General features: G+C 41.3%; 1 protein-coding gene across 3 annotated transcripts in view; it reads right to left on the reverse strand.

Moving 5' to 3' along the window:
* PARD3 (par-3 family cell polarity regulator) overlaps window positions 1-25,772 on the reverse strand; it is a 680,003-nt gene that overhangs the window by 234,760 nt on the left and 419,471 nt on the right. For all 3 annotated transcript variants that reach the window (XM_063125521.1, XM_063125527.1, XM_063125514.1), the window contains 2 exons: window positions 11,045-11,233; window positions 9,331-9,501 (listed from right to left, as the gene is read on the reverse strand). In XM_063125521.1, coding sequence (XP_062981591.1) covers window positions 9,331-9,501; window positions 11,045-11,233 — 360 coding nt within the window. The remainder of the gene's footprint in view (window positions 1-9,330; window positions 9,502-11,044; window positions 11,234-25,772) is intronic.

Genomic DNA, 25,772 nt, shown 5'->3' on the forward strand with positions numbered 1-25,772 from the left:
TAAATGCATGCTCAAGAACACCTAACACAGAGTCATAATCCCCTGCCCCTTAACATTCTCTATCCACATGGGCAACCAAGGAGGCAAAACAGTGGTGGTGGCAGTAGTGGTGGTAAGTCCTCAGTATTTCCATGCATGGTAATGTGTACATGGGGATTTTAATCTGCTTTAGAGATTAATCTGCTTTTGTAAACCACCCAGAGAGCTTTGGCTATGGGGCGGTATGTAAATGCAATAAATAAATAAATAAATAAAATTTAGAGATTGTAAATAAGGGCCTAAGGCATAGTAGTTTCCTTGTAATACAAATTATAAGGGTCCAATCTTGGGTAAAGGGTACTTATGAGAAACAGACTCCACAAACTGACCCAAAAGCCTAGCACCATGCTACATTTAGGATATCCATTGGTACCGGAAAGATAGTTACAAGACGGGATTTGCAAAACTTGCAAAACTTCAAAGTGGGTGAAGCACAATCGAAGGACACTGTAGGAAGTATGATTTTGGTTCAAAGCTAGCGTCTTTTTAATATAAATGAGATATTTAATGAAGTTCTGAATTGTAGCCTTATCTTTCCCAGTTTGATCAGCACTGGGGAGATTTACTGCATTGAAGGGTCAACACAATTACAATTGGAGGCACGTCAGGCTGCAGGAGAATAATAAACTTGCCGTGCAAGTGAATTAGACTCAATAAGGTTTAAATTGTGAAATGAGGATTTGTTTTATTCAAGTTTTTTCTGCCCTAAATTGCAGATTACAACTGACAGCTCTACTGAAAAATAAATTAAACAATATTCAAAGCCTCTGCTGTAAAGGAATCAAAGGCAAATTTAAGAATAAAAATGTATTTTTTTTTGAAATGCTATTAAAAGAGAGAAAGAGAGAGACACTACCCAGAGACTGAAGTTGCATGCCAAGTATATTCTTAGGGATGAACTCTACTTTGCTTTAACTTTCTTCAAACAAAGGGCAAAAATTAGCCTAAATGACTAACATGACTTATTTTCCCAGGGAGATAGGACTGTAGATTGAAGTTTATATAACAAATGTCTAGGTCTTGATTGAGCCACATAATGTAGCCATTGCGGAGGAGACAATGCATATCTAAAAATTGTGATCAAGCTCTGTGTAGTGTGTGTTTTAGAGATGCAGAGAAAGAGGCAGCATAGGATCCTAGAGAGAGGCATAAGCATTCGCCCCAGGTAAACTGGTAAGCTCAGTGTACAGAGAGCATAAACAAAGGCACCATTGTTTAAATGGCTGCGCTTTGAAAAGAGCACTGGAATGTCTTACCACTTTCATGGGAAAAGGCTTTATTCAGTGTCTAATTAGCATATCAAAAGGCAGATTTAAATCAAGACATCAACAGTCAGCCACACAAATATTTAACTGAAGATATAATGCCTTTTATAACCTAACAAAAACGAAAGTTTTGGAAAGAAGCAAAGGGGAAGACTGCACAGAAGCCTTCTAAAACATTTTTTTTTTGCTTCTTTTGTCAGTAAAGTTTGCATAAAGTAAACGTGTCAAACTAAGGGCAAGTTCTGTTGACAGGAAGAGATGGACAGAAATAGGGGTGGAACTAATCCCAGGACCATACTGTCATTTTATCTGCTGTGGCGACTTTATTACTGAGCCTAACGCTGACAGACATTCCTTTGTAGGTGGTATACAACAGTGGTTTATGCACAATGAGTGGGATGTCTCCAATTTTTTTAAAAAAACTCCCCAAAGAAGTCACTGACCAGGTTCACATGATGAAACAATGGTTTGTTCTTGGGTTATAACTCTGGTTTGTTTCTACACCCACAACCCAGAGCTCCAGATTTTGACATCACAAAGAACAATTCAGGGATGAAGGGCCCATGAGTTGTCCTACACACTGAAAGTGGTCGAGTGATCCTGAGTCAGCAGGCTCACTCCTAAACAACCCACTGTTAACAAATGATGGGTTGTTTCATTGTATAAACTGGGTCACAGCATAGTCATGTGACCTTGCACAACTGGCCAGTTCAAACGACATGATAAGCTATCGTGAGCCTATCTTTTACCTGTAAGGAGCTGTGGCACTTGCCAACTCCCAGGTTTGCTTTTGTCCGTCATCCTAAGGTCTTTGGCCATGTACGGCAAAAATCTTAGAATCATAGAATCATAGAATAGTAGAGTTGGAAGGGGCTTAAAAGGCCATCGAGTCCAACCCCCTGCTCAATGCAGGAATCCACCCTACAGCATACTTGACAGATGGTTGTCCAGCTGCCTCTTGAATGCCTCTAGTGTGGGAGAGCCCACAACCTCCCTATTATTATTATTATTATTTATTTATATAGCACCATCAATGTACATGTATTGTACATTGTAACCGGTTCCATTGCCATACTACTCTAACAGTCAGGAAGTTTTTCCTGATGTCCAACCGGAATCTGACTTCCTGTAACTTGAGACGGTTATTCCGTGTCCTGCACTCTGGACTCGTTATTCTGTGTCCTGCACTCTTGTGCAACTGGGTAGAATAGTGATGGCCTGTATTTTCAGACACCTTGGAAAATAAAAGGGATAGAAGCTTTTCAAAGGAGAGATTCAGCAACTTAACAGTCTTTCTGGATCTAAAAAAGCTACAAAGACTATCTCTTCCGGCAGGCGTACCCAGTCGAATTTAAAGATGGCTGTTATTTTAATAATGTGTTAGTTTTATATGTTTTAATCAGTTTTATGTACGTTATAGTATTTTTGTATTTGATGTTCCCCGCCGCAATCCAGAAGGAGAGGCGTGTAAGAAAAAAATATTATTATTATTAAACTGAAAAATATACGTAAGACTTTTTTTTTAATTCCCCTGAGAAGACCAAGCTTACATATTCCACATTGCAAGTAATTAGCTCCCTTAATACTGGCATAGTTTATGCCCCCCAGAACTAAGGCAATTTTGTTGGGGGTTTAAAAATATAATATAATATAATACAAATTACACACACACAACTTTATTTTATAGCATGTCTTAAATGCTATATAGTATAGCCAATGTTTTATTTTTTTAGCATTAGTAAAATGTACATGATGCTTGGAAGCAGGCACTCTTTCCTTATCTCATTCATCACTTATTTGAAGTCATCCATGACTCCAGAGCCAAAGGGATGGGGATTTGGGTCCTGTAAAAATAAGGGGGTGCTACTGTCTCTTATTCTTTTCAAACTGATGTCACGTAGCGAGAAATACACCTAGATCCTGGTCCAAGGCTGTAATGTTATTGCACAATTCAGACAGTAACAGGCACACAGGCCACATTATGTGATTCTTTTGTTTTATGCAGGCAACTCCATGTATAAATAAGGAATTGGACATTGCTGCACAGTCCTTTATCATCCAGATAAGAACAAGCTGCTCGATAAATACTGGGTCCTTGATAAATACTACCTGCTCTAACTAGAACTGGTTTGGTCCTTATCTGAACAAATTATAAAGGGACAGCTAAATGGTCGTTGGCATTTCAACATCATCGCTGAGTGATGTATTAATAAAGTATGGGGAAATGTGAATTGGGAAAGCAGTGCCCAAGCAGTACATGGTACAATTAAGATGCCCTATTAAAATTGCTTTAATTATCTTCTCTTAAAAGAATTAGAATAAAGGTTATAAACAAGCAGGTAACCTGAGGATTTTTAGAGAACAAAATTGGTTGTCCCCAGTTTTGCTGTGAAGTTCCCCATTATTCTCCAGTTTCCACCTGCATGTGGTACCCAAACTATAAAGACCTGCAGCCCAGTGCATTTCAGCTTGATCTTGGAACCACATACACACTTTCTCAAGTAATCAGGATCGTGTTTGTGCAAAGCTAACTAAACGTACAACATAATCCTATGCATATGCAGAAAGCCTATACAGACTACTTGCTGGAGAACATGGGTGGGAGGGCGCTTTTGAACCCGTGTCCTTCTGGTTGGCCACTGTGCAAACAGAATGCTGAACTAGGTGGACCCTTGGTCTGATCCAGCAGGGCTCTTCTTATATTCTTATATTGACCCTGAAGTAAGTCCCACTGAGTTCACTGGGGTTCACTGAATTCACTGGGGTCAGAATCTGCCTGGGTGATAAAGTCCCAGACTTCAACTCGCTTACCCGAGAGTTGTCCCAACTCAATGCAGATCGAGCTGGACCAGCTCATGGATTTTCGTAGGGAAAGGGTCCCCTTAAAGCACTATTTGTGCAAATTGTGGTCGTGACATGCCTGTTTTGCACAAATTGCACCTATGGATTTGTGCAAATTGAAGGCATAAATTGAGCATATTATGACCACAATTTGGGCACATTACGCAAATAGAAGTCACTTTAAAGAGAAAGAAGTCGCCTTAAGGAGAAAAAAGAAAATCCGATAAAAATCCCCAGATTCTGGGGAAAAGCCCATGGCTTGGCTCACAAATGCAAACTCAGCCAGAGCCTCCAGGGAAATCCAGCGTGCTTAAAAACAGCCATTCATACTTGAATCTAATTATTGCATTCAAATAGCTGTCAAAAACATTACTAGGCCCACTGAAGCAGAACCCAGTCTTTCAACAGCCATTGGGCCTTTTCAGAAGACACCTTAAACCCTGCTGGTTAAGGCGTTGGGGGCCTTGCTAGATGAAGGGTTAGCCCAGTGCGAGCCCCGGGCCCGCCCCTGTGCATCCAGATAACACACAGGGGATCCCGGGCTCAGGCAGGGGTAACCCACCCTTGGCCCGGGATAACCGGCACCGCTTGTGGCCTGGTATTTCCCACGGTCTTGGGCTGAGCCCGTGGGCACATAGACCGGTCCGCCTATCGCAATTACTCATGAGTAGCCGAGAAAAGTGGCGGACAGGGCGCAGTGCTCCACAGGAGCGCTGGGCCCATCAGTGTAGGGAGAGAGATCGGGGGTGGGGAGATCGCAAGGGGAAAGCGGGAATCGCGGGTAGGAAGTGGAGATCGCAGGGGGGAAAGCGGAGATCGTGGGGGGGAAGTGGGGATCGTGGGGGGGAAGCAGGGATTGTGGGGGGGAAGCGGGGATCACGGGGGGGAATCGCGGCCAGGGTGGGGAAATCAGCTGTGGGGGGAGCGGGGAACCCTTTTTTTAAAAAAAAACACCACCTGTTGCCGGTGGCACGCTCCTGCGCTCCCAGCCCTTTAAGTCAAAAACAAAATGGCGGACGCGACGGGGCTTTCCTGTAGCCCATTGCATCTGATGTGTGGATAGGAGCGACAGCCCGTGCTACTTGTAGAGCAGGCTGGGCCCTCCACACCCCCGGAATTTCAGGTAGGTCTAGCAAGGCCCTTGGTTAAGCAGCGAGGTTTAAGGTGTCTTGGGCGAGGCGTTTTGCTAAACCCTGCTCACTCACCAACCACAGTCAGACCGTCTGCAGCAGGGTCAGTAGCACTAACCATGGCTTAAAGTGTTGTGTGCGACAACATATGCCAACCCCAGAGAACCACAGTTTCGCTAACCACAGAGCCTGAAGTGTCATCTGAAGAGGCCTACTGTAGTCTAAAGTCTAATGCCAGGGAAAGGTATCATACTGAACTTCCCTCCCCTTCACAACTTAAAAAAAAAAGTTATTAAAAATGTTGCAAGTTAGGAGTATATAAAATACACAAAAAAGCTCCCTCTGTATATGACCTAACTTGCTTAAAGTCATTTTTAGCATCTTCTTTTTATTACAAGGCAATATACAAAACTCCCATTTAAATCCCAGAATGCATTAGTCAGAAGTAGTGCCATTATTCTAACAACCAGACAAAGAAAAAGTAGCCCCTGGGTTCAAAGTAGAAAAGGGAATTTTCAGCCTATTATCAGCTACAATGATTTCTCCAATCAAAATTCCACCTCCAGCAACACCTCTATAGACATCCCCCGTGATTCAAATCGAGATTTACAAAGTTATAAATCTTTGGAATCGGATGTAGGAAACAATTATGAGGGTGAACATGTTGAACGTAACCTTTCGCACTCTGTTATAGCTGTGGTACCTTGATAAGATTCACAAGCAATACCGCTTTCCGGCGTTAACCTGAACCAATGACATCTTGAACAGCAAAGGTAACAATTTCAGCAACAGAGGCCTGTGGGATTTTTGCAACCACTTCTGAGAGCAGAAATGTGGTTTAATTTTCTCAGACAAATGGCTCAGAAAAAAAGACAGACATTGTCTACCGCCTAATATTAAATGCAAACAAAGGGCAGTTTGAACAGGATACACAAGGCCAGTTCTCAAATGTACTTAGCTTGGCTACACAGTTTATTTATAGGCCCTGAGACTTGCTGGTATGCAGCGGATTTTCTTAGACCAAAGTCTGGCTGGCCCTACCATTAGGTAGAGTGAGGCAACCACTAACAATCAGCTGATGTTGAGTGTCATGAAAGGGCAAGCAATTTTTCAGTTATTTAATTTATCATGATGGCCTTTGTAATGCTTGTGGGATTTTGTGCCAAATAACTCGGCCAGCCTTAGGTAATATACACCTTGACTTTGCATGTGTACATGTGCATGCATGAGTGCCTGTGTGTGCATTCGTATGTACACATGCACCATTTACTGTTCCTCCTCAGGAAGTAAAATGTCTTGGCCTCAACTGATGTACTGGAATAAATGGAAACTGAGTGATAATCTGTTAGTTATATGCTTCCCAGATTATATATGTCACAAGCACGTAGAACACAATAGTATCTATAAATTCTTATAACTATGATGGTGTACAATGTAATTAGATATACACTACAAGTTAATGTTTTGAACTTAAAATCCATTGTATATATTTGCATTGTTATCTCAACCATTATAATAACAGATAGTTACGAACTCTATATTGATTTTGATCTTGCCTGCTATCGCACTCAGTGTAAATAGGAATATTTTACAGAATCACTGGAAGATTTTACAGAATCGTTTTACAGAATCTCTCTCTCTCTCTCTCATACACACACACACACACACACACACACACACTTTATTTTTATACAATTTATATCCAACAGCATATTCTGAGTGTATTCCACTTGTACTGAAAGGTCAACCCCCCTGTGCTACTTACAAAACTATAACAGTAATGACTGGAAAAGCTAAAAAATGCAGACATTACCACATAAATTTCTATCTCTCCAAGCTAGCACTACTATGTTTACATCAAACCAATGTGTGGAATTGCGATGCAAGTAATAGCCTAAGAAGAACCATGCTAGATCAGACCAAGGGTCCATCTAGTCCAGCATGCTGTTCATAATAGTGGCCAACCAGCTGTCAGCCAGAGGCCAACAAAACAGGACACGGTGCAACAACACCCTCCTACTAGGAACTAGTGTATATAGGCTTAAGGCATCTGATACTGGAGGTTGCACTTAGCCATCAGGACTAGTAGCCATCGATAGCCTTCTCCTCCAGGAATTTATCCAACCCCCTTTTAAAGCCATCCAAACTGATGGCCATCACTACATCTTGTGGGAGTGAATTCCATGATTTAACTATGCTCTGTGTGAGGAAGTATTTCCTTTTATTTATCCTGAATCTCCCACCAATCAGCTCCGTGGGATGACCCCATTGGGTTCTTGTATTTTGAGAGAGGGAGAAAAATGTCTCCCTATCCACATTCTCCCTCCCACTCTTCTATCTCTGTGTTGCTCTCTCCTGACCTACCTCCTGAGCACACCTTAAAATAGAGGACTGCCCTCTGTAAATGAGAACACAAGGTCACCCTATGTTAGGGGACCCATAAGAACATAATAAGAGCCATGCTGGATCAGACCCAAGGGACCATCTAGTCCAGCATTCTGTTTATATAGCAGCCAACCAGCTGCCCACAGGGAACCCACAAGCAGGACATGAGTGCAATAATACCTTCCCATGTTGTGCTTATTAATAAGGATGGAAAGATAATATAGGCATGGGTATACAAATTAAGTCACAAGTAACAATGTTGCTCAGTCGTTACAGAAGAGGTGGACATTTCTGCATTCAACACTTTACAGCTATTGTATGGATATAGGTGAAACAGTTTTCTTTTCTTTTAAATATATCTTCATATTTTATTTTCATTTTTAAAAAATATATTTCCTGCAGAATTTAACTTCTATTTTGAAATCATTACAATTTTCCCCAGAACTCGGCAGGTTCATTTTTCAGCATTAATGTAAATAATGCTACACAGTGTGCTGATGTACATATAACTCAGTAATAAAGAACAGCTGTATCCGACTCAAAGTGAGATGGCTGGAATGTGCAAGGGCGGGGGCTGACTGTTGAACAAGTGTTTGGAGATGGAGCCCTACATCTGCGAAGGAAAGTGAGACAAATATGGCAAGAGGACTCCCCGGTGAATTAATCCATGACTTTAGAAATAATATTTGAACCTACTTCTCCCAGCCCTAGGCCCAGCTCTCGATGCAGGGATCAAATTGATTCCCAAGTGCTTGCATTTATTACTTGCATTTTCAGTGAGAGGGGCCTGGTTGTTTTTATTATGAAGGAGTGAAACAGAAGAAAAACCTGAAGCTTAAGTGTGTGTGTGTGTGTGCGAGTTGATAAGCAGGAGAACCAACTGCAAACTCTGCTTTCATGCCACAACACGTACATAGGGTTAGGTCCAAATTTAATTCTACTTAGGGTGGGCAGACTGAAATCAATAAGATTTGCTAGTTATGACTAACTTAAGCCCCTTTGATCTCATTGAGTCTACTCTAAGTATGACTAAGTCTGGATCTAACCCATGTTGAATTTTTTTCAGATATTTAAAAGGTATGGGGAGGGGGAGTCCTTTCAAACTGGTTTAATGAAATCCACAAACCCAGATTCCACCCAGTTTTTAATGAAACTATGCCCCCCATAGCCTTCTAAAACAGTAGCTAAGTAGCCCAGCTCCTCTCTACCTTTCTGTCCCCTGAAATTCAAGCACTGGTAAAGCCCTCAAATGCATACATGAAATACTATGTCTGCACATGCATTCTTGAATTGGAATACTATGTCTGCACACGCTTTCTTGAATTCATCACTAATATTTAGACAGTTTCATCCCCCCGCCTCAAAACTATACATTTCAGATATTGAAAGGTGGTGGTGATGGTGGGAACCCAACATTTGGGGGTTAAAAATGAAGAAAAGATTGTCAGTGTTAAACATGGCTAGATTTCTTTTATCAGATTTGATAGCATCAATGCACCAACCACATCCAGTAACTGAAAGAGAAAGAGAGAGAGAGAAGCACCTAATAATTATAACATATATACTTCTAAAGTTGGGGGAATACATTTTCCATGTCTTCTCCCATGCTATAATTTTGCCCATGAAACGAAAGCTTCCCAGAGCTAAATGAAAAGGCATACTATTGTTACCTCATTGCATTTGCTTATTCGCCTTGCTACAATGAGCTGAATCATTCCACGTTTGTTTCCCTCGGTGGACATGGACCTACGCAGGGTTTCCATGGCATCTTGGTTCGTCTTGCCCAATAATGATTCCCCATTTACTGCTATTAGTTGATCATTCACTCGGAGTCTTCCATCCTGGCAAGGGAAAATGTGAGCGATAGTTCAGAATAAAGGACGTTTGGGGCATCTTTTGTTAGGGAGAAAAATCTTAATCCTCAAGAGTTCATGGCTAAGTGAACACAAATATAATGGCTTTTGGAGAAATCATTTGTAGATGTATCTTTTCCAGTTATTTACATATTTGAACTTCATGGCATTATCATAATCTTTCAACGTAAACTGCATACTAAGTGAAATGCACAGTGACCGTTGTTCTCTTTTTCCCTTCTTGAGCCTTTGGATGCAACCCTCGAACCATACCAGTTAAAACTTTAGGACCTTCTCCTTTATACCCTGATGGGTGGCAATGGAGAACCTAAATGTAATAACTCCCTCTAAAACACAAAATGTGCAATGAGTCCCTGGTCGCTTGAGCCAAAGGGCCAGGGAAGGCAGAAAGAGCTTTCTCCGTTGCCTGATCTGGTACTCTTTAATTGGGTGTCTTCCATGATTTGTGGAGTATACACAAGCTTGGCAGGAAACTTCTTTCTGCTTTGCAAAGCCTTGTAAAGTAGGACAGGTTGGTGACTTCACTCCTATACACCTTGCAATCTTACCCATATCATCCATTCTCCTTTCTTTCTTGACTATAAACCAGGCCAAAGTTTTAACTAGTTGGTTGCCTGTGTGGCTCAGTTAAATCTGTGAACTCTGTACAGCCAGATACAAGCAAGAATACCAAAACCGTGACTGTATCTATATCTCCTGCTGGAGCCACAGGAACCCCCTGGGAATCTTGCTAAGGGACAAGGCTGGTTGGCTGCTTGCTGTATAATGGCATAAGGTATACTGACCACATCATCATTCTGATGGACATTTTAGAAGTTCTCAAAATGGGCATGTTCAGAATTTTAGACATAAAATAATATCGTATTGTTCTATTTGACAGTGTCCTGCTAACTAATTGGTGGCCAAGATAGAGAACTGTAGATGATTCACTATCATGAGGAGGAGAAGGCTATCAATGGCTACTAGTCCTGATACCTAAGTTCAACCTCTAGTATCAGAGGCAGTAAGCCTGTATACAGTAGTTGTTGAGGAAGATGGGCATGAGGGTCCTGTTGCACCGTGTCCTGCTTGGGGGGTCCCTGGTCAACAGCTGGTTGGCCACTGTGTGAAGAAGAGTGCTGGACTAGGTGGACCCTTGGTCTGATCCAGCAGGGCTCTTCTGATGTTCTTATAATTATAATAAAAAAATAAGAATGTTGCAAAGACACTAATTGTTCAAAGGGAAAATAGAGAATGGAAGGGAAGATACACTACAAGATATCAATAATAATAATAATAATAATAAATTTCTTACCCGCCTCTCCGATTGGATCGAGGCGGGGAACAACAGCAAGCATAAAATGCATAAAATACTGATTAAAATCATAGTATACACTGTTAAAAAACATCCTAAAAGCATACTAAAATTCCACTGGATAAGCATTACAATATGCATTTTATGCATTGCGTAAAAGAAGCTGAGTTATAGAAATTTATCACAGCCTTTGAAAATGCAAACTGTTCCACTTACCTTAGAAGCTGCTCCACCATTAATAATGGACTTGACAAAGATGCCTAGGTCTGCATGGTTCTCTTTTGACCGGTTACCTTTCACACTAACACCAAGCCCAGCCGACCCAGAATCATTAAGGGGGACTTCAAAAGTGAGGAATTCCCTGGTGCCATCAGGCGTAAGGACAAGATCTTCTTCTGCTGCTTTCTGTCAGGAAGAGATGAATCCATGGTATTATTTTGAAATCAGTTCTTGTTTGCAATTATCTTCTAGCTGCAGCTATTACACTTTGTTGGTGTTTTAAAAAAGAAAAGCATTCTTGAAGTACAATACGGCAATAATTTCTATTGATATTCTATGGGGAAATCTGTGATAATAGTGCATCTGGAACCTCCTTCAAATAATTCTTAGAACCAGATGTAGTGTGTGAGTGTGTGTGTGTGTGTGTGTGAATGAGAGAATCCATATATCAGTACAGCACTTTCTGAATATATACAAACTTCAACCTCTCAGTTTCCAAATAGGAAACAATTACTGGAGGCCTTAAAACCAACACGTTTTCTGTTTCAAGTTCATTTGCCCTTTCAAGTAATGGCATTTCAATATTTATGTATTCTGAACAATAAGAAAGATACAAACAACAAGCAAATGGATAAATACCCATTAGTCATCCACCCTGTGTTTCCTTTACAGTTGGGATTATTAATAAAGTTCAAAGAAACAACATGTAAAACATTTCAGATGGGATCAGGTAACAGTAAGCCTCTTTGCTCTTGGGTGCCAGAAAACTCATATGGGACACAGCTGTGAGCCTCTGTTCTCTTTTCACACTCCCCCCCCCTTTGTTCCTCTCTTCCAAATAAATAGAAATGAAGATCCCCACTGACAGGACAACTGTGAATGGATAGATGCTCAAGGGAACCCAGAGATCCTTAAGCAGCACTACTGTAAATTTGATCCCCTAACAAAAGAGGTAGATAGAGGGCAGATGCAGCCCTCACAGTACTGCCTACATTTATCTGGTGGTTGGGGAAGCAGAAAAGAAATAGTACACCAATAGTATCATGTCATCAGTTCGGATGACATGATAACCAACGGTGGTTCAAGTAGTCAACCATTAGTTGAATAGTCAACCATTGGTTACTGTGTCATCTGTCAGACAAAAACTACCCCATGGTTGACTATTTTCCCAAAATAACAACGGAGAAAAACAACACTCTGCAGAGTTGACTAGTTGCAAATCCACTGGTTAGCATGTCATCTGTCAGGCTCCATGGACTATTTCACAGCTTTGAGTTGACTATTTTGGCTGCCTACAGAGTCCTCTGGCAAGAGCGACCAAATCAGTGGCTGCCGTTCTAGTCCAGCCAGCAGAATTTGCAATGGCTGATGGGATACCAGTGGGAGGACTGGGGGGGGGGAGAGGGCAGGGGATGTGTCAATCAAACACACAGTTGACTAATAGTCAACTCAATGCTGGCCTTAATCCACACCACGGTTGATTATAATCATGGGGAGTACCTGCTTGAAAATCGACTGTGGAGTTGACTATCAATCCACCATTGACTATTGTGTTGCCCAAATGCTGCCCCCAACTTGCAGCAACCACAGTGCTTAATGGGCTTTCATTGCCAACAGCAAACCCCTTTAGAACCAAGCATGAGTAAATTCCTCTCATCTCAGTTCAGAATTGGAACAACACTTAAGAGTATAACTGGAGAACTCACCAAAAAACTTTTCCCGAGAATTGTAAACTGGCTAATCATGTTGGCTGCACCTTATTATACTGCTTTAAATTTTCATCTATTTTGTCTGTTTCTGAGGGGTATGATGTTTGATTAGTAATACATGAGATCATTACGGGCTTGGCAAATTCATATTCAAAATTAGGAATGTCCAAACTTTAGCAATATCACTAAGAGAGAACGGAAAGGAAAAAGCTTTCCAGACACAACCTCATTAGACACAGAAATAAAAATTCTAGTCCTTACATAATTGGGTGCTGGGGCTACTGTTGCTGATAGATAATACCCTTGACCAAGGTAATAGTTGGGTTTTGTTATTCAATAGTAGCCAATGTGTACTTGAAAGCTGTGTGAGTGAGTAAAGCTTCCAATGAGAATAAAGAACAAAAAGAAGAAATTAAAAGAGAAGTTAAAAATTAGTAGACCATTCAAAGTGGTGCAAGTTGACAAGAGAGAGACTTATGGCAGTGAATTCCTCTGTCACTAATAAGCTAGTACAACTGTAATCCTTATACCATAAAACATGCAATCATTGCACTTTCTGGGTCAAGAATTGCAATTTACCAGCATGTTTGGCTAGCAGTTTGAATGTTGGTTAGTAGTGATTTTCCAATGATGGGGGAACTTCCTATAGGAACATTAGAAATAATCAAAGTCTTCCCAGGAGAACCTCAGTGTTTCTTACACCCACTCTGATGTCTGTCAATAAAGAGTTTGGGAGATTATTACAGCTTCAATCCTTCTCTACAAAGCTTACATTAGTACTACAGTATAAAGGAACACTTCTATACTTAGATTTCAATAGCTCAGAATGGTTTTCAATATATACTTGTCTCAATCTACCTTTGGTGTGGCTCAGAATGTCTTCCCTAAAGCTATACAATCAGCTTCATGGCTAAGCAAAGATCTGAACCTTTCTTCTCACACACTATGCAACCACCATACCAATAGTCTTAAACCTCTTCAGAGCCATGACTCACCCTTAAAATCAACCTTGTAAGAAGGCACCAACAGTTAATTTGTTCGTCATACTTGCTTATATGTCTGTATTTCTCCTACCCACTCTCTCCTTGTAAGAGAGAGAGAGATTGAAATCTAAACAAGGATGGTGATCTTGCTGTTGGTACAACCTGTCCTGTTCTGTGATCCCTGCAAGCTCACAAAAATGCTTATAATAATATCACGGCAGGAAGAACGTAGGACATTGGATAACTCTAAATGGTTGCCACTGGCTGGAACTCTCTCCTGCAAGAATAATAGGAGAATGTCTCAGCAGATAGTTAAAATCAACTGAAGCCTAATGCAGGCTGATAAGACCAATAGCGTGGTCAGCTCCACGCCATTGTGGAGGAACTGAAAGAATTGCTAAAGCCCCCTCACCTGGTTTTGTAGACTTCTGGGGGTTCTGGCCAGCTCCTCAGCCTTGCTCATTCTCTGAGTGAGAGGATGATGGCAGGCCTGTGTCCTCTGGCCAAGAGAACCCTGAATAACACACTGACTGTCCTATCATTGAGGACGTAGCCTGTGCCTCATCCTCATCAGAATCTCTGCTGCAAACTGGAAGGCTTGAGGGCAAGGGGTCATGACACCACGCACATCTCTGGCTCAGCCCACCAGTTGCCAACCAATGCATTCCGCTACACTAGCTCTGCATTTCAGTTTGTTTTTCACTAATGTAGGCATGCACATGTTGACATGTGAGCATATGCACGGGCATTTATTTTCCTTTCGTGGAAAGTACTGGATATGGTTTTATTACTAGAGCCTTTTCATTTAACTTCAATCAAGTCAGAACAGGTCACTTGCGGTCTGGCCTAAGGGTTTGGCAAACTACCATGCACACACTGCTAAGTATCAAGAGTGATCTTCCTAAAAGCATGTTAACAATACTATGATCTGCAAACTTGGATTTTTTAAGAAAAGATAATGTACCCCAAATCCAGAAGCTTAACATTCTTTTTTAAAGAACAAGAATGCAGCATAGTTACTAACACCACCACTTAGATTCATTTTCTACCTTGTTACATACTCTTAAGAAGGTCACTTGCACCACAGATGGAAAAAGCCTTTGAGATGATCAGACATACCATTCCCAATGACTTAGCCATGGTAGCAAGCTGTAGGTCCATCTCCCCATACGGATTTTCCCCATCCTTCCCTTGTCAGAGCTAATATAGTGTTAATAGCTATATCAATACAAATGTTGACCACAGTAATATTTAAGTAGGGTCTCCAAAGCAGCTTCAGCAGTGGTAAAAAGTTAACCATACATTAGTGTTGTGCAGGGCGGGTATCAAGGGTCCTTGTGGTTGGAGGTACCCGCAGAGGGCTCCGAGACAAGAGCTTGGTGAACCGCCCAGAGAGCTTCAGCTATTGGGCAGTATAAAAATGTAATAAATAAATAAAATAAATGGTGGACAGTGCAATCTGTTTGTCCACCTGCCTCAGGCTCTGGCTCAGACAAGAGTGGTGGTGAGAAGGAGGAACACTAGACGCCACTACCTACTTGCTTATTGGCTCCCTGCCCATCAAGAAAGCAAGTGGTAGCAAAGATGAGAAAGAGAAGAGCAATAGCAGCTGGTGAAAATGGTGGTGAGAACCCTTTCTACACATCCCAGCCTTCCGATATCCTTGCAATATTCTGCTTGCGAGATGCTCCCCCTGGATCCATACATGCACACAACATCCCAGGAGGCATGCTGCGCCCACTATTTTAAAAATAATAACAACAGGGGAGATGAGTGCAATTGCGCTCCCAACAAAAATGTAAGATTTTAAAAAAACAAACAAACCTGACCTCACTCCCCACCCTATTCCAACGGGCACGGAGCACCCAAAGAGCTCCATGCCCCATGCCCGTTTCCTGCCACCTCACGTTTACTTGCAAGGAGGTGGGACAAAGCAGGGACAGGCACTCACACATCTTCTGCGTTTCTGGTTTCCCCGGGGTCATCCCCAGTTGACCCCAGGATTCCCTGCGTGTCATTTGGATGCACAGGGACAACCCTGGGGCGACCCTGGGGGAAAACAACAGTGTAGAAAGGGACATAGTGAGGAAGAGGGCCCATTGAGGGTGTCTTACCCAAGGACCCTCGAAAACCTGGGGCCAGCACTGAGCATTGGAGTGGGCGTACTGATGCACCATGGTAAACACTACCAAGGGAAGGAGAGAGGGAAAGGAGTGTGCAGCCTGCTCCCCAACCCTTAACCATGCTTAAAGGACTGGAAGAGTTGCATCTGTATCAGCTTTACGTGGTGACAATACAGGCAAATACACTGGCCCAGAGAGGTTTAGGTTTTCATTTTGTTTTTAAAAATTGCAGTATTCTGAACCCACTTTTTTGAAGATAATACTCAAATACTTACGTCTCATAACAGCAGCCTTCCCCGACCTGGTGCACTCCAGATGTTTTGGATTACCACGTCCAACATTCCTGACTAGTGGCCATGCTGGCTAGAGATGATGGGGATGAAGTCAAAAACATCTGGGAGATGCCATGTTGGGGAAGGGTGCATTACAGTAATGATAACATTATGTAATGTTATTCTGAGGACAGAACTCAGTTGGGGAGCAAATACTTTAGAGGCATAAAGTTTCAAGTTCAGTCCTTCATAGCTCTAGTTTAAAAAGAAGCTCAGAAAGCAGAGCTGGGAAAACAATTTCCTTTAGATGCTGGAAAACTCCCACCACTGAACAGACCACATTGGTCTAAACAGATTATTATTCTGATGCACTGTAAGAAGTTCTTCGAAGATCTACACAAATGCTCAACAGGTACAGAGCACCACCAGAATGTCCTTCCAGGCAGTATTAAGTACTGGAACTGAGTCATGCAAGGCTATTGGGGAAAATGTTATTTTAAAAGGAAAGGAAAATGGATCTGATAAACCACTGCTCCCCAATCTTTAACATTAAAAACATCCATTAAGCTCCACCAAAATGCAAAGAACACAAATCATCACTTTAAAATGCAGTTGGGGGGAGGGAGAAATATGTAAAATGTGGCATTTAAAAAGTGAAAATAAAAAAGGTAACACAATCACTGACTAATTGCAATAACTTCCATTTGATCTTCATATGCTCCAAATTAACAACTTCAGCGTGTCAATCAAAATACCTCAACATTATTTTCATGATTAGGTGATCTGTGGTAGGAATTTTATTGCTTGGTATACCCTGACACCACAAGAAATAAAAACACCCAAGTCAATTTATGTGCTGTGATCACTGAACAACAAGACTTAACTCCCTCAAGGGTTCTTGCATACCATGTCCAAAACAATTAGCAACTTCACAACACTCTGTTCAGAGCTGCTGTACTGAAGAAAAGGTCACCCGAAATGACTTCGACTGAATGAATGAAGTTGCTCAAGTATGTAATTTGCAATAAAAATTCGATGGGTGATAAACTGCATAGGTGACTTCTTTCCCTCAAATTCAAAGCTAGCATCAGTGCACAGTAAGTGACATGAGATCCTCGGGGTGCGGGGGGGGGGGACTTTTGTAACCCCCACTCCTACCCAGCCCACCTGACGCCCAAGTGTATTTTAGCATTCATCCCTTGTTAGCATTGCATCTCATAACCTTCCATGTTTTATTCCCTCACTCCTCCTTTCTCTTTCCACTCTATGTAGTCTTTCCAACTGTTGAAATTTTGATTGTAAAGTTGCTGTCCTGTTTCTCAAAAACCTCCTGCCTTCTTGGGAGACAATAATGAGGCCTGCTAAGTAATCCACAACACTTTATTCAGGCAATAAACATCTCTTCCCACCTGAAGAGATTCTAATCTCTTGGAACTTTCCCCTAGGCAAAACTATGCAAACTAAGCGAGACAATTGTCCTTTCAAGGAGAATGGAAAGCCTTTTCCCAAGACATGTTAACTTCAGAGAGACTAGTTCTGAGGCAGCTTCCGACGAGATGCTGGGATGACTCCTTTCGCTCCGCCCATTTTAGTCTGTGGTGTACTCTAGGATCAGCTACCCTGTCGGTGCTCTCTCCTTCGGAAGAATGTTGGCTTCCCACTGATTGTGTATTATTTGCTCTTGATGAGTTAAGCTCTGGAGAGAGTTCACCACCAGCTGGTGAAGAACCCGTGAGAGCTTTCTCCGCCACTGGTACAGGCTGGCCTGTGTCTGGCACCGACTCCTCTACTTCAGAGTCTGATTCTGATTGATTACCTGAAACACCTTCTTCCAAACCAAGGGGAGCAGGGTTAGACATGACAGTTGTTGTGAGAGGAACCTTTAATTTGTCTTCATCTAGGGTAATCACATGGAAAGGAGGACAGAGCTCCTGTGTCTTTAACAGTTGTATTGAAAAGGGGATTTCAGCAGGTGTCATTTCTATGCATGCAGCACCTGGTGAAATGCCCTCTTCCAACTGTTAAAGATACAGGAGCCCTGTCCTCCTTTCCATATGGTCACCCCACTTTATGAAACACTGTAAACTTCAGGGTAAAGTGATGGTGCTATTAACTAAATATTACATTCACGAAGATACCTGGGCGTCAATGATTCATGGAAATACTGAAATTGTTGCTGTATTTCCCAATAAACTGGAGCCCTGAAATCTGATATATGTGAAATCTGAAACTCACTGATGCCTAGAAAAGTTTGAGAGATGGAGAATTTTATTTATTTATTTATTTATTACATTTTTATACCGCCCAACAGCCGAAGCTCTCTGGGCGGTTCACAAAAATTAAAACCACAAAAAACATCCAACAGGTTAAAAACACAATTACGAATTCTTACAATTCTATTACAATTCTTCCACCCACTGAGGAGGCACAAAGTGTGCCCACTCAACAGCTAAACTATTCACAGTCAGCTGGAATTAAATACAAGCACAGGCCAATTCACCCTGACTACTATGGGGACATTTGTCTACCTCTCCCTCAACACAGAAAACTAAAAGTGTACGCCCAAATGGCTATGGCGTTTCCTACCCACCCATCAAGCTGAAATTTGGCACAAATGAAGCCCAAGATAACAACATATGCTGAGTTGTTGTTTTTAACAGACCCCAGAATAGCTGTTTTTATGAGGATACTGTTGTTCTTATGCTTTTCATGTTTTTAAGCTTTGTATATTTGTTTTAATGTTTACTGTTTTTAACTTTTGTAATCTGACCAGAGAGCTTTGGCTATGGGCGGTATATACATGCCATAAATAAATAAATAAATAAATACTAATTGCTAGAGAAGTCTGATATGGATACATTTGTCTCATCCAAACAATAGGAAGTGTATCCAAAAATGGTTATTGTCCCTCCTCTGGGCCACCAGAAATCTGAAAGTTGGAACACGTGCATACCAAGACGTGATACATTCTTTAAAAAATAATAATCAGAAATACAGCCTCATGTATATGGAGGAAGGGGTACAAATGTAATGAATACTTGGGCTTTTAGTTTGTTTAGATTTGGAATGCTATGAAATTCAAAACTTTATTTGACAGGTAAAGAGAATTAATAGAGCTCATGAGAGTTGCACCTTTTTTTTCCTAGCTGGACTTTATATGTGTAACTTTATATGTTGGTTATATTGTACCCTATTCTTTCACCGAGTTTCCCTCAGGCTGTGCTCATAGCTAGACCTATACTGGAACTGTCATATTCAGTCTGTTAACTGCGAAGAAAAATAATAGGTGAAGCTTTCTCCATCATTGCACCTGCATGCTGAGGTTGTTATGGCTCAGGTATGCTGTGTGTTAACAGGTTATGTTGGAGACCAGCCTTTCCTTCTACAAACAAGTTGTAGCCCTTCCCCCCCCCCTTAAATTCAAAGTGAAACATTACAAGTCCTATGGTGTAGCTCAGAGGCTTTGGAATACACAGATTTATTTAAATATAATTGATTAAAAATATACAAGTTAAAACAGCTGATTTAACAAAATAAAAATTCTTTATGTTCTTGATAGCCTTAGTATTGAGGCTTCCAAAATACAAAATAACCTCACAGGCAGCCTGGAGCCCTAGCACCTCCTTACGAACTATGCATTCCCTGCTTTCCAGACCTTTTCAAGCTGTTTACCACAACTGTATCATAACTTCATTAAAGACAAAAAAAAAAAGCTTTGGAAAGACACTAAGCTGTATTAACGCAGGTGTGCGATACAATGGAAAATGCACCTGTATGCCTTTCCTCAGGCCACACCAAGCTTCGATATGTTCTGTAAATAAAGTTGGTCTTGAGCCATGTACCATGAGATTACAATAAACAATGGTAAAATACGATAATGCAATCTTTCTCTTCAGAACTTCATACACTACGTACTATATACTATGTATTTAGTCATACATACTTGCATGAGAATACACATTGTGTTTGCACATAATGCTAAACTATGACTTGGTGTTATGAGGATGAGCTGCAGTCAGCCTCAGGCTTGCATGCTCCCCTCCCTTCTTCTTCTCTGATGTGGCTGGGAGAACAGAAGCCATCGCTTTCATTTTAAATTGTCCACAGTTTACCATTACGTCCCTAAACTATGGTTAGTTCTAACTATGGTTTGAAGTTGGCTTGTTTCAACAAACCATAGTTAAGATTAACCACAGTTAATCTTGTCTGGATTTGGATATCATGACAAGACAAACTGGAGGAGGAGAGGGAAGGGCACGAGCCCAAGACGTGTGTGACTCACCCCTATAATGCTAAACCATAGTTTAAAAGTTACATGTGAACGAGGCCATTAAATAGAGGGGTTTGTTCAACACAAGGAATTGTTTTATTGTAGGCTTCAATATTTAGCCAATTAACTGGTGGGAATAATGAATGAATGAAAACATGCTCCTGCAAAATCAAGCAACATATTATTTTTTAAAATAAATATTTTTAATACATGTACTTCAAAAAATGGAGGTGGTCAATTGTGTCCATGAAAGTACTTCCTAGATATATGGCTGCTTTATGAACACAGGGGGTGGGGGGAAAGAACTCAGCCAAATATATTCCTTTGCTGTTTCACATATAGCCTCCTTCTGGGGAGAATAACTGAAAGTTGTTTCGTTTCACTAATAAGTCTCCTTTACAAAAAAATAAAAATAAAAAATACACGGAAGGAAGAATTTCTTCATCCAAACTTAAGCACTTGGCCTCTAATTTGATGCCGCTTCCCTATTGATTCCATCTCTGTTTACTTTTATTTGATCCTATTCCAAAGCGCCTTGTAGGACAACTATGACCATAGCTTTGATTTGGTTGGTGCTGCCATGAATACCCACTGCGAAATTATAAAATCATGTACAGCTGATCTTCGATACAAAAAAAAAAAAAAAGTCCCATTCTTTTCCCTTTAGCTCTTCCCAAGGTAAATATTTTAATATCTGCCACATCTTAGGGTAAACATTAATTAATCATATTTGCACATATATACTAAGGCTCATTATTCTTATTAGCTAAGTTAATATGTCACATCTGGCAAAGATCGCACTTTAGTACTAATCTAACAGTAGCTGCTAAATATCAGAGACTATATGCAGAGGGTTGCGTGAGATTCCAAGGTAGATGGGGGGCTGCTTTAGTTTAAATCTTATCAGTGAGAGACTATTTCTTTGCTAGTACAGCATACAAATTAGAAGTATGAGGCCTTTCTTTAATGCACCTGCCATCCTTTGTCTACTGAGCTGTTCCCATTTCACTTGCACAGGGCCGGCTCACCCATGAAACAAGGCAAGGCGCCAGCATCGGGTGGTGGAGTGAGAGGAGCAGCGGTGTGTGTTGCTCTGCTCCATTCCCCTCTCTGTCAGGACGGCCACGACTGCAGCCTCCAGCAGGTGGTCCGGAGAGCCATGCCAGTTGCTATCCCATTTGCCATAGTGAGAGAATGGGTGGTCGGGATCTGTAGAGCTGTGGAGCTCTCATGAGACCCACGCAAACTCCCAAGGGCTCCCAAGAGGTCTCTTGACACGCATACAACCCCCTGTGAGAGCTCCATAAAGTAACGCAAGGCCTGTACAAACTCCTGCAAGGGCTCCATAGTTGTTTCTTCTGGTCATGTGGCTTTCTACAGAGCTGACGTGGCAGCAAGGGTAAAGGGTGTGTGCTTGAGTTAAGATCTTCTCTCTCAACTCAAGCAGCGAGAGACCTTGTGCAGGGTGTCCATTAGCATACTTATATTGTATTGCACTGAGCTGGGATGGGATGTTCCTGAACATCTCATTCGCTCAGTGAACAAAATGATCAGAATGTATCCAGCACAGGCTCTGTGAAGGAAAGAATAGCTAACAGCCTAGACTGTGTTAAAATTACACACCAATTGGGCAGGAGGAGCTTTGTGGGGTAAGCTGAGGAGGAGAGAGCCCAGAGGCAAGATGGGAGAAGGGAGCCTGCAGAGTAAGCAATAAACTAAGATATAGGAACATTGAGGGAAGGGAAGGTATGTGGAGGAGAAGGGGAGGAGAATTGAGAAAAGAAGCAGAAAAGATAGAAAAGCAAACAAAAAGATGGTGTGTGCAAGAAAGGAAATGGACAGATAAAGGGAGATGTGCGGTATTCAGTACAGTAAGGTTTTTAGATATAAGGCAGGACTGGGGAACATCAGGTGATTTTTGCCCCGTTTCCCTCATGGGTACTAAAAAAAAAAATGGGGGGGGGAGATTAAAAAAAAAATCAAAAAAATCAAAATGGAGTCTGTGGGTGCTACAGAGCACTAAAAAGGTCAAAATCAGTTTGTTTGCAAAAAGCTAATTTTGACTCTTTTGACACCCTAGCAACTCTGGACACCATTTTGTTTGGGGGGAAAACTTTTTTTTTAAGAATCCTCCTCCCAAATTTTGAGAGGTGGTGGGGTCACATGAGGGGGCTGCAGGGACCACATTACCCACCTCTGGTGTAAGCTCTAAAGCCTGTACTAGATACGCTGTATCTTTAAGTGACATACAGAAGAGGAACCTGAGAAGGTGCGACTTCTACCGACACTGACATATTGTGACCAGGCAACCCTAAAGGGACAATGAGGACCAAGAAGTAGTGAAGTGGAGCATCAGCAGGAAGGTGAATTCCACATATTGGTTGGAACCAACAAGGGAATTCTTGGCTGCAGGATTCTAGATTAGTAACAAGACCTACACTATCAGTTACAAGATGGGGGATACTTGGGTCAGCAATACTACAAACGAGAAGGATCTTGGAATTGTTGTAGATCACAAGCTGAATATGAGCCAACAGTGCGACATGGCTGCAAAAAAGTCAAATGCTATTTTGGGCTGCATTAATAGAAGTATAGCTTCCAAATCGCGTGAGGTACTGGTTCCTCTCTATTCGGCCCTGGTTAGGCCTCATCTAGAGTATTGTGTCCAGTTCTGGGCTCCAAAATTCAAGAAGGGCGCAGACAAGCTGGAGCGTGTTCAGAGGAGGGCAACCAGGATGATCAGGGGTCTGGAAACAAAGCCCTATGAAGACAGACTTAAAGAACAGGGCATGTTTAGCCTGGAGAAGAGAAGATTGAGGGGAGACATAATAGCACTCTTCAAATACTTAAAAGGTTGTCACACAAAGAAGGGCCAGGATCTCCAGAGGAGGGCCAGGATCTCTACTCAATCCTCCCAGAGTGCAGGATACGGAATAATGGGCTCAAGTTACAGGAAGCCAGATTCCAGCTGGACATCAGGAAAAACTTTCTGACTGTTAGAGCAGTACAACAATGGAACCAGTTACCTAGGGAGGTTGTGGGCTCTCCCACACTAGAGGCATTCAAGAGGTAGTTATCTATCAGGAATGCTTTAAGGTAGATTCCTGCATTGAGCAGGGGGTTGGACTCGATGCCCTTATAAGCCCCTTCCAACTCTACTATTCTATGATTCTATGATCATATTCCTAAAAATCTTTTTTTTATATACAAACACATATTACTCAACTACAAGGGACCTAGTACACATATATATGACTACATCTATGAAACAGCTTAACTTTACATATTGAAATACATTATACATTCTATAAACTGCTTCTGAATAAGCCACAAGTGAAAGATTGCTCTCCATCATTCAACGGATCAATTCTGAACATCCAAAAAGTTTCATATTAGGCAGAGGTAGAGATTAGGTGTTTTAGATAAAACTATTCTCTAGGAATTATTGCTTTAACTCCAGGGATTATTGTTCCCAATAAACTATTTAGAAATAGCTAGCGACCCTTGGGGAAAGAAACTAAACACAATAGTATCATGGGGTAGATTGCACATTTTCTCTCTCCCTCTCCCTCTCTCCCCCTCTCTGTGTTATTTTAGATCACATCTTTATTAAAAAATATATATTGTAATCTGAAACCATTCAAAACTGCCCCCCAAATGGATATGAAACCCACAGCAATCACCCTCCTTCTTTAATGTGGCCAGTCTCACATTATTTAAAGACAAAAGGCCGCATTTTTCTTTATCTCGATAAAAGTCATGCAAAATAATAAGCAGCGCTCACAATACTCCCAATCAACACAGAAAATAATACTGCCAGCTTCATCAGCAGCAAACCTCTCCCCATCTGGCCATAACAATTCAAGTCTAAATGATATGATATAGTAGGAGAAGCATTTATCGAAGTCCCAACCATTACATATACAGTATTTGCAAGTAGGTCTTGAAGGGAGATAAATGGCTACCATTGTCAAAACCTTTGGGAACCCCTAAGTTAGTCAAGCAGTATAAATCAGTGACCAACTTACAATTTAAAGTATAAATTCGAAGGGCCAAGAGATTCAGGCACAAGACTGCAATTTAAGCCATGGTTCCATATTCACTTGCCTGATGAACTTCTGCTCAGCTGCCACAACAATTGCAAAGGATCAGGGGTGATGCTTAATGATATACTGGGCAAACTCAGCATTGGCCATGTGAATTGAGAGTGCACCCTAGAATACATCCTACAGTTTCCTGCAGTTGCATATTGCAGGAGAAGATTGGTGGGAATCTCATCTCCCAATGCTAGCTTCCTATTCAGAAACTCCTTATTCCAGGTTTCTCTATAGTGACTGTGGCCTCATCTACACCAAGTAGGATATTGCACTATGAAAGCGGTATATAAAAGGCAGGAGCCACACCAAGCAGGATATAGCGGTATGAAAGTGGTATGTAGTATGTGTCAATGGGCCCTAACAGCTGTCAGTGCGCTTCAATACTGCTATAAAGCAGTAGTGTGGTTCCTGCCTCTTATATACCGCTTTCATAGTGGAATATCCTGCTTGGTGTAGATGAGGCCTGTCTTAAGTTTCATTGACTCCTGCTCCCTAATGGGAAGTTTCGTGCCCAGGATTGGGGCTTTAAAATCCAATTAGACAAATGCATGGAGGATAGGTCTATCAATGGGTATTACTCATGGTACCTAAATGGGACCTGTAAGGTTTAGAGGTAGGGTTCCTCTATGTCCAAGTAGCTGGGGGGAGCAAAACAAGATGCTGTTGCCTTCATGTTTTGCTGTGAGCTAGGAAATATCTAGGTGGTCTCTATTGCACTCGTGTTGGATTAGATAGGCCTTTAGTATGATCCTGCACATTCTTCTTATATAATAATAATAATAATAATAATAATAATAATAATAATAATAATGAATAAATTCTTACCCGCCTCTCCACTTGGATCGAGGCGGGAAACAATGAATATAAAGCACATTAAAAACTGATTAAAAACATAGCACACATGATTAAAACATCCTAAAAACATTCTAAAACATTCTAAAATTTCACTGGATAGGACTGCCATCATCATCATCATCATCATCATCATCATCATCATCATCATCATCATAATATGCTTAGAAACTGGACCAAGATGGGCCGGAGGTTGCTATGATTTAAAAACCACTGTGTCCCACACGGGCTTCAAAAGTGTTAACTTCATAAAATATACTTCATTAAAGTGAAAGGTTTAAATATACAACAACATACATTTTCAAAATGCACTCTTAAAATAAATCCCTTTCTTGATCACAGCAAATACTTGTGTGTATAGGGAAATACAGAAAACTTGTGCCATCGACTTCTGGCTCAAGAGGCACAAATCAGCAGGC

This window comes from Elgaria multicarinata, chromosome 1 (assembly GCF_023053635.1).
Source record: "Elgaria multicarinata webbii isolate HBS135686 ecotype San Diego chromosome 1, rElgMul1.1.pri, whole genome shotgun sequence".
In the NCBI taxonomy this organism is placed as follows: domain Eukaryota; kingdom Metazoa; phylum Chordata; class Lepidosauria; order Squamata; family Anguidae; genus Elgaria; species Elgaria multicarinata.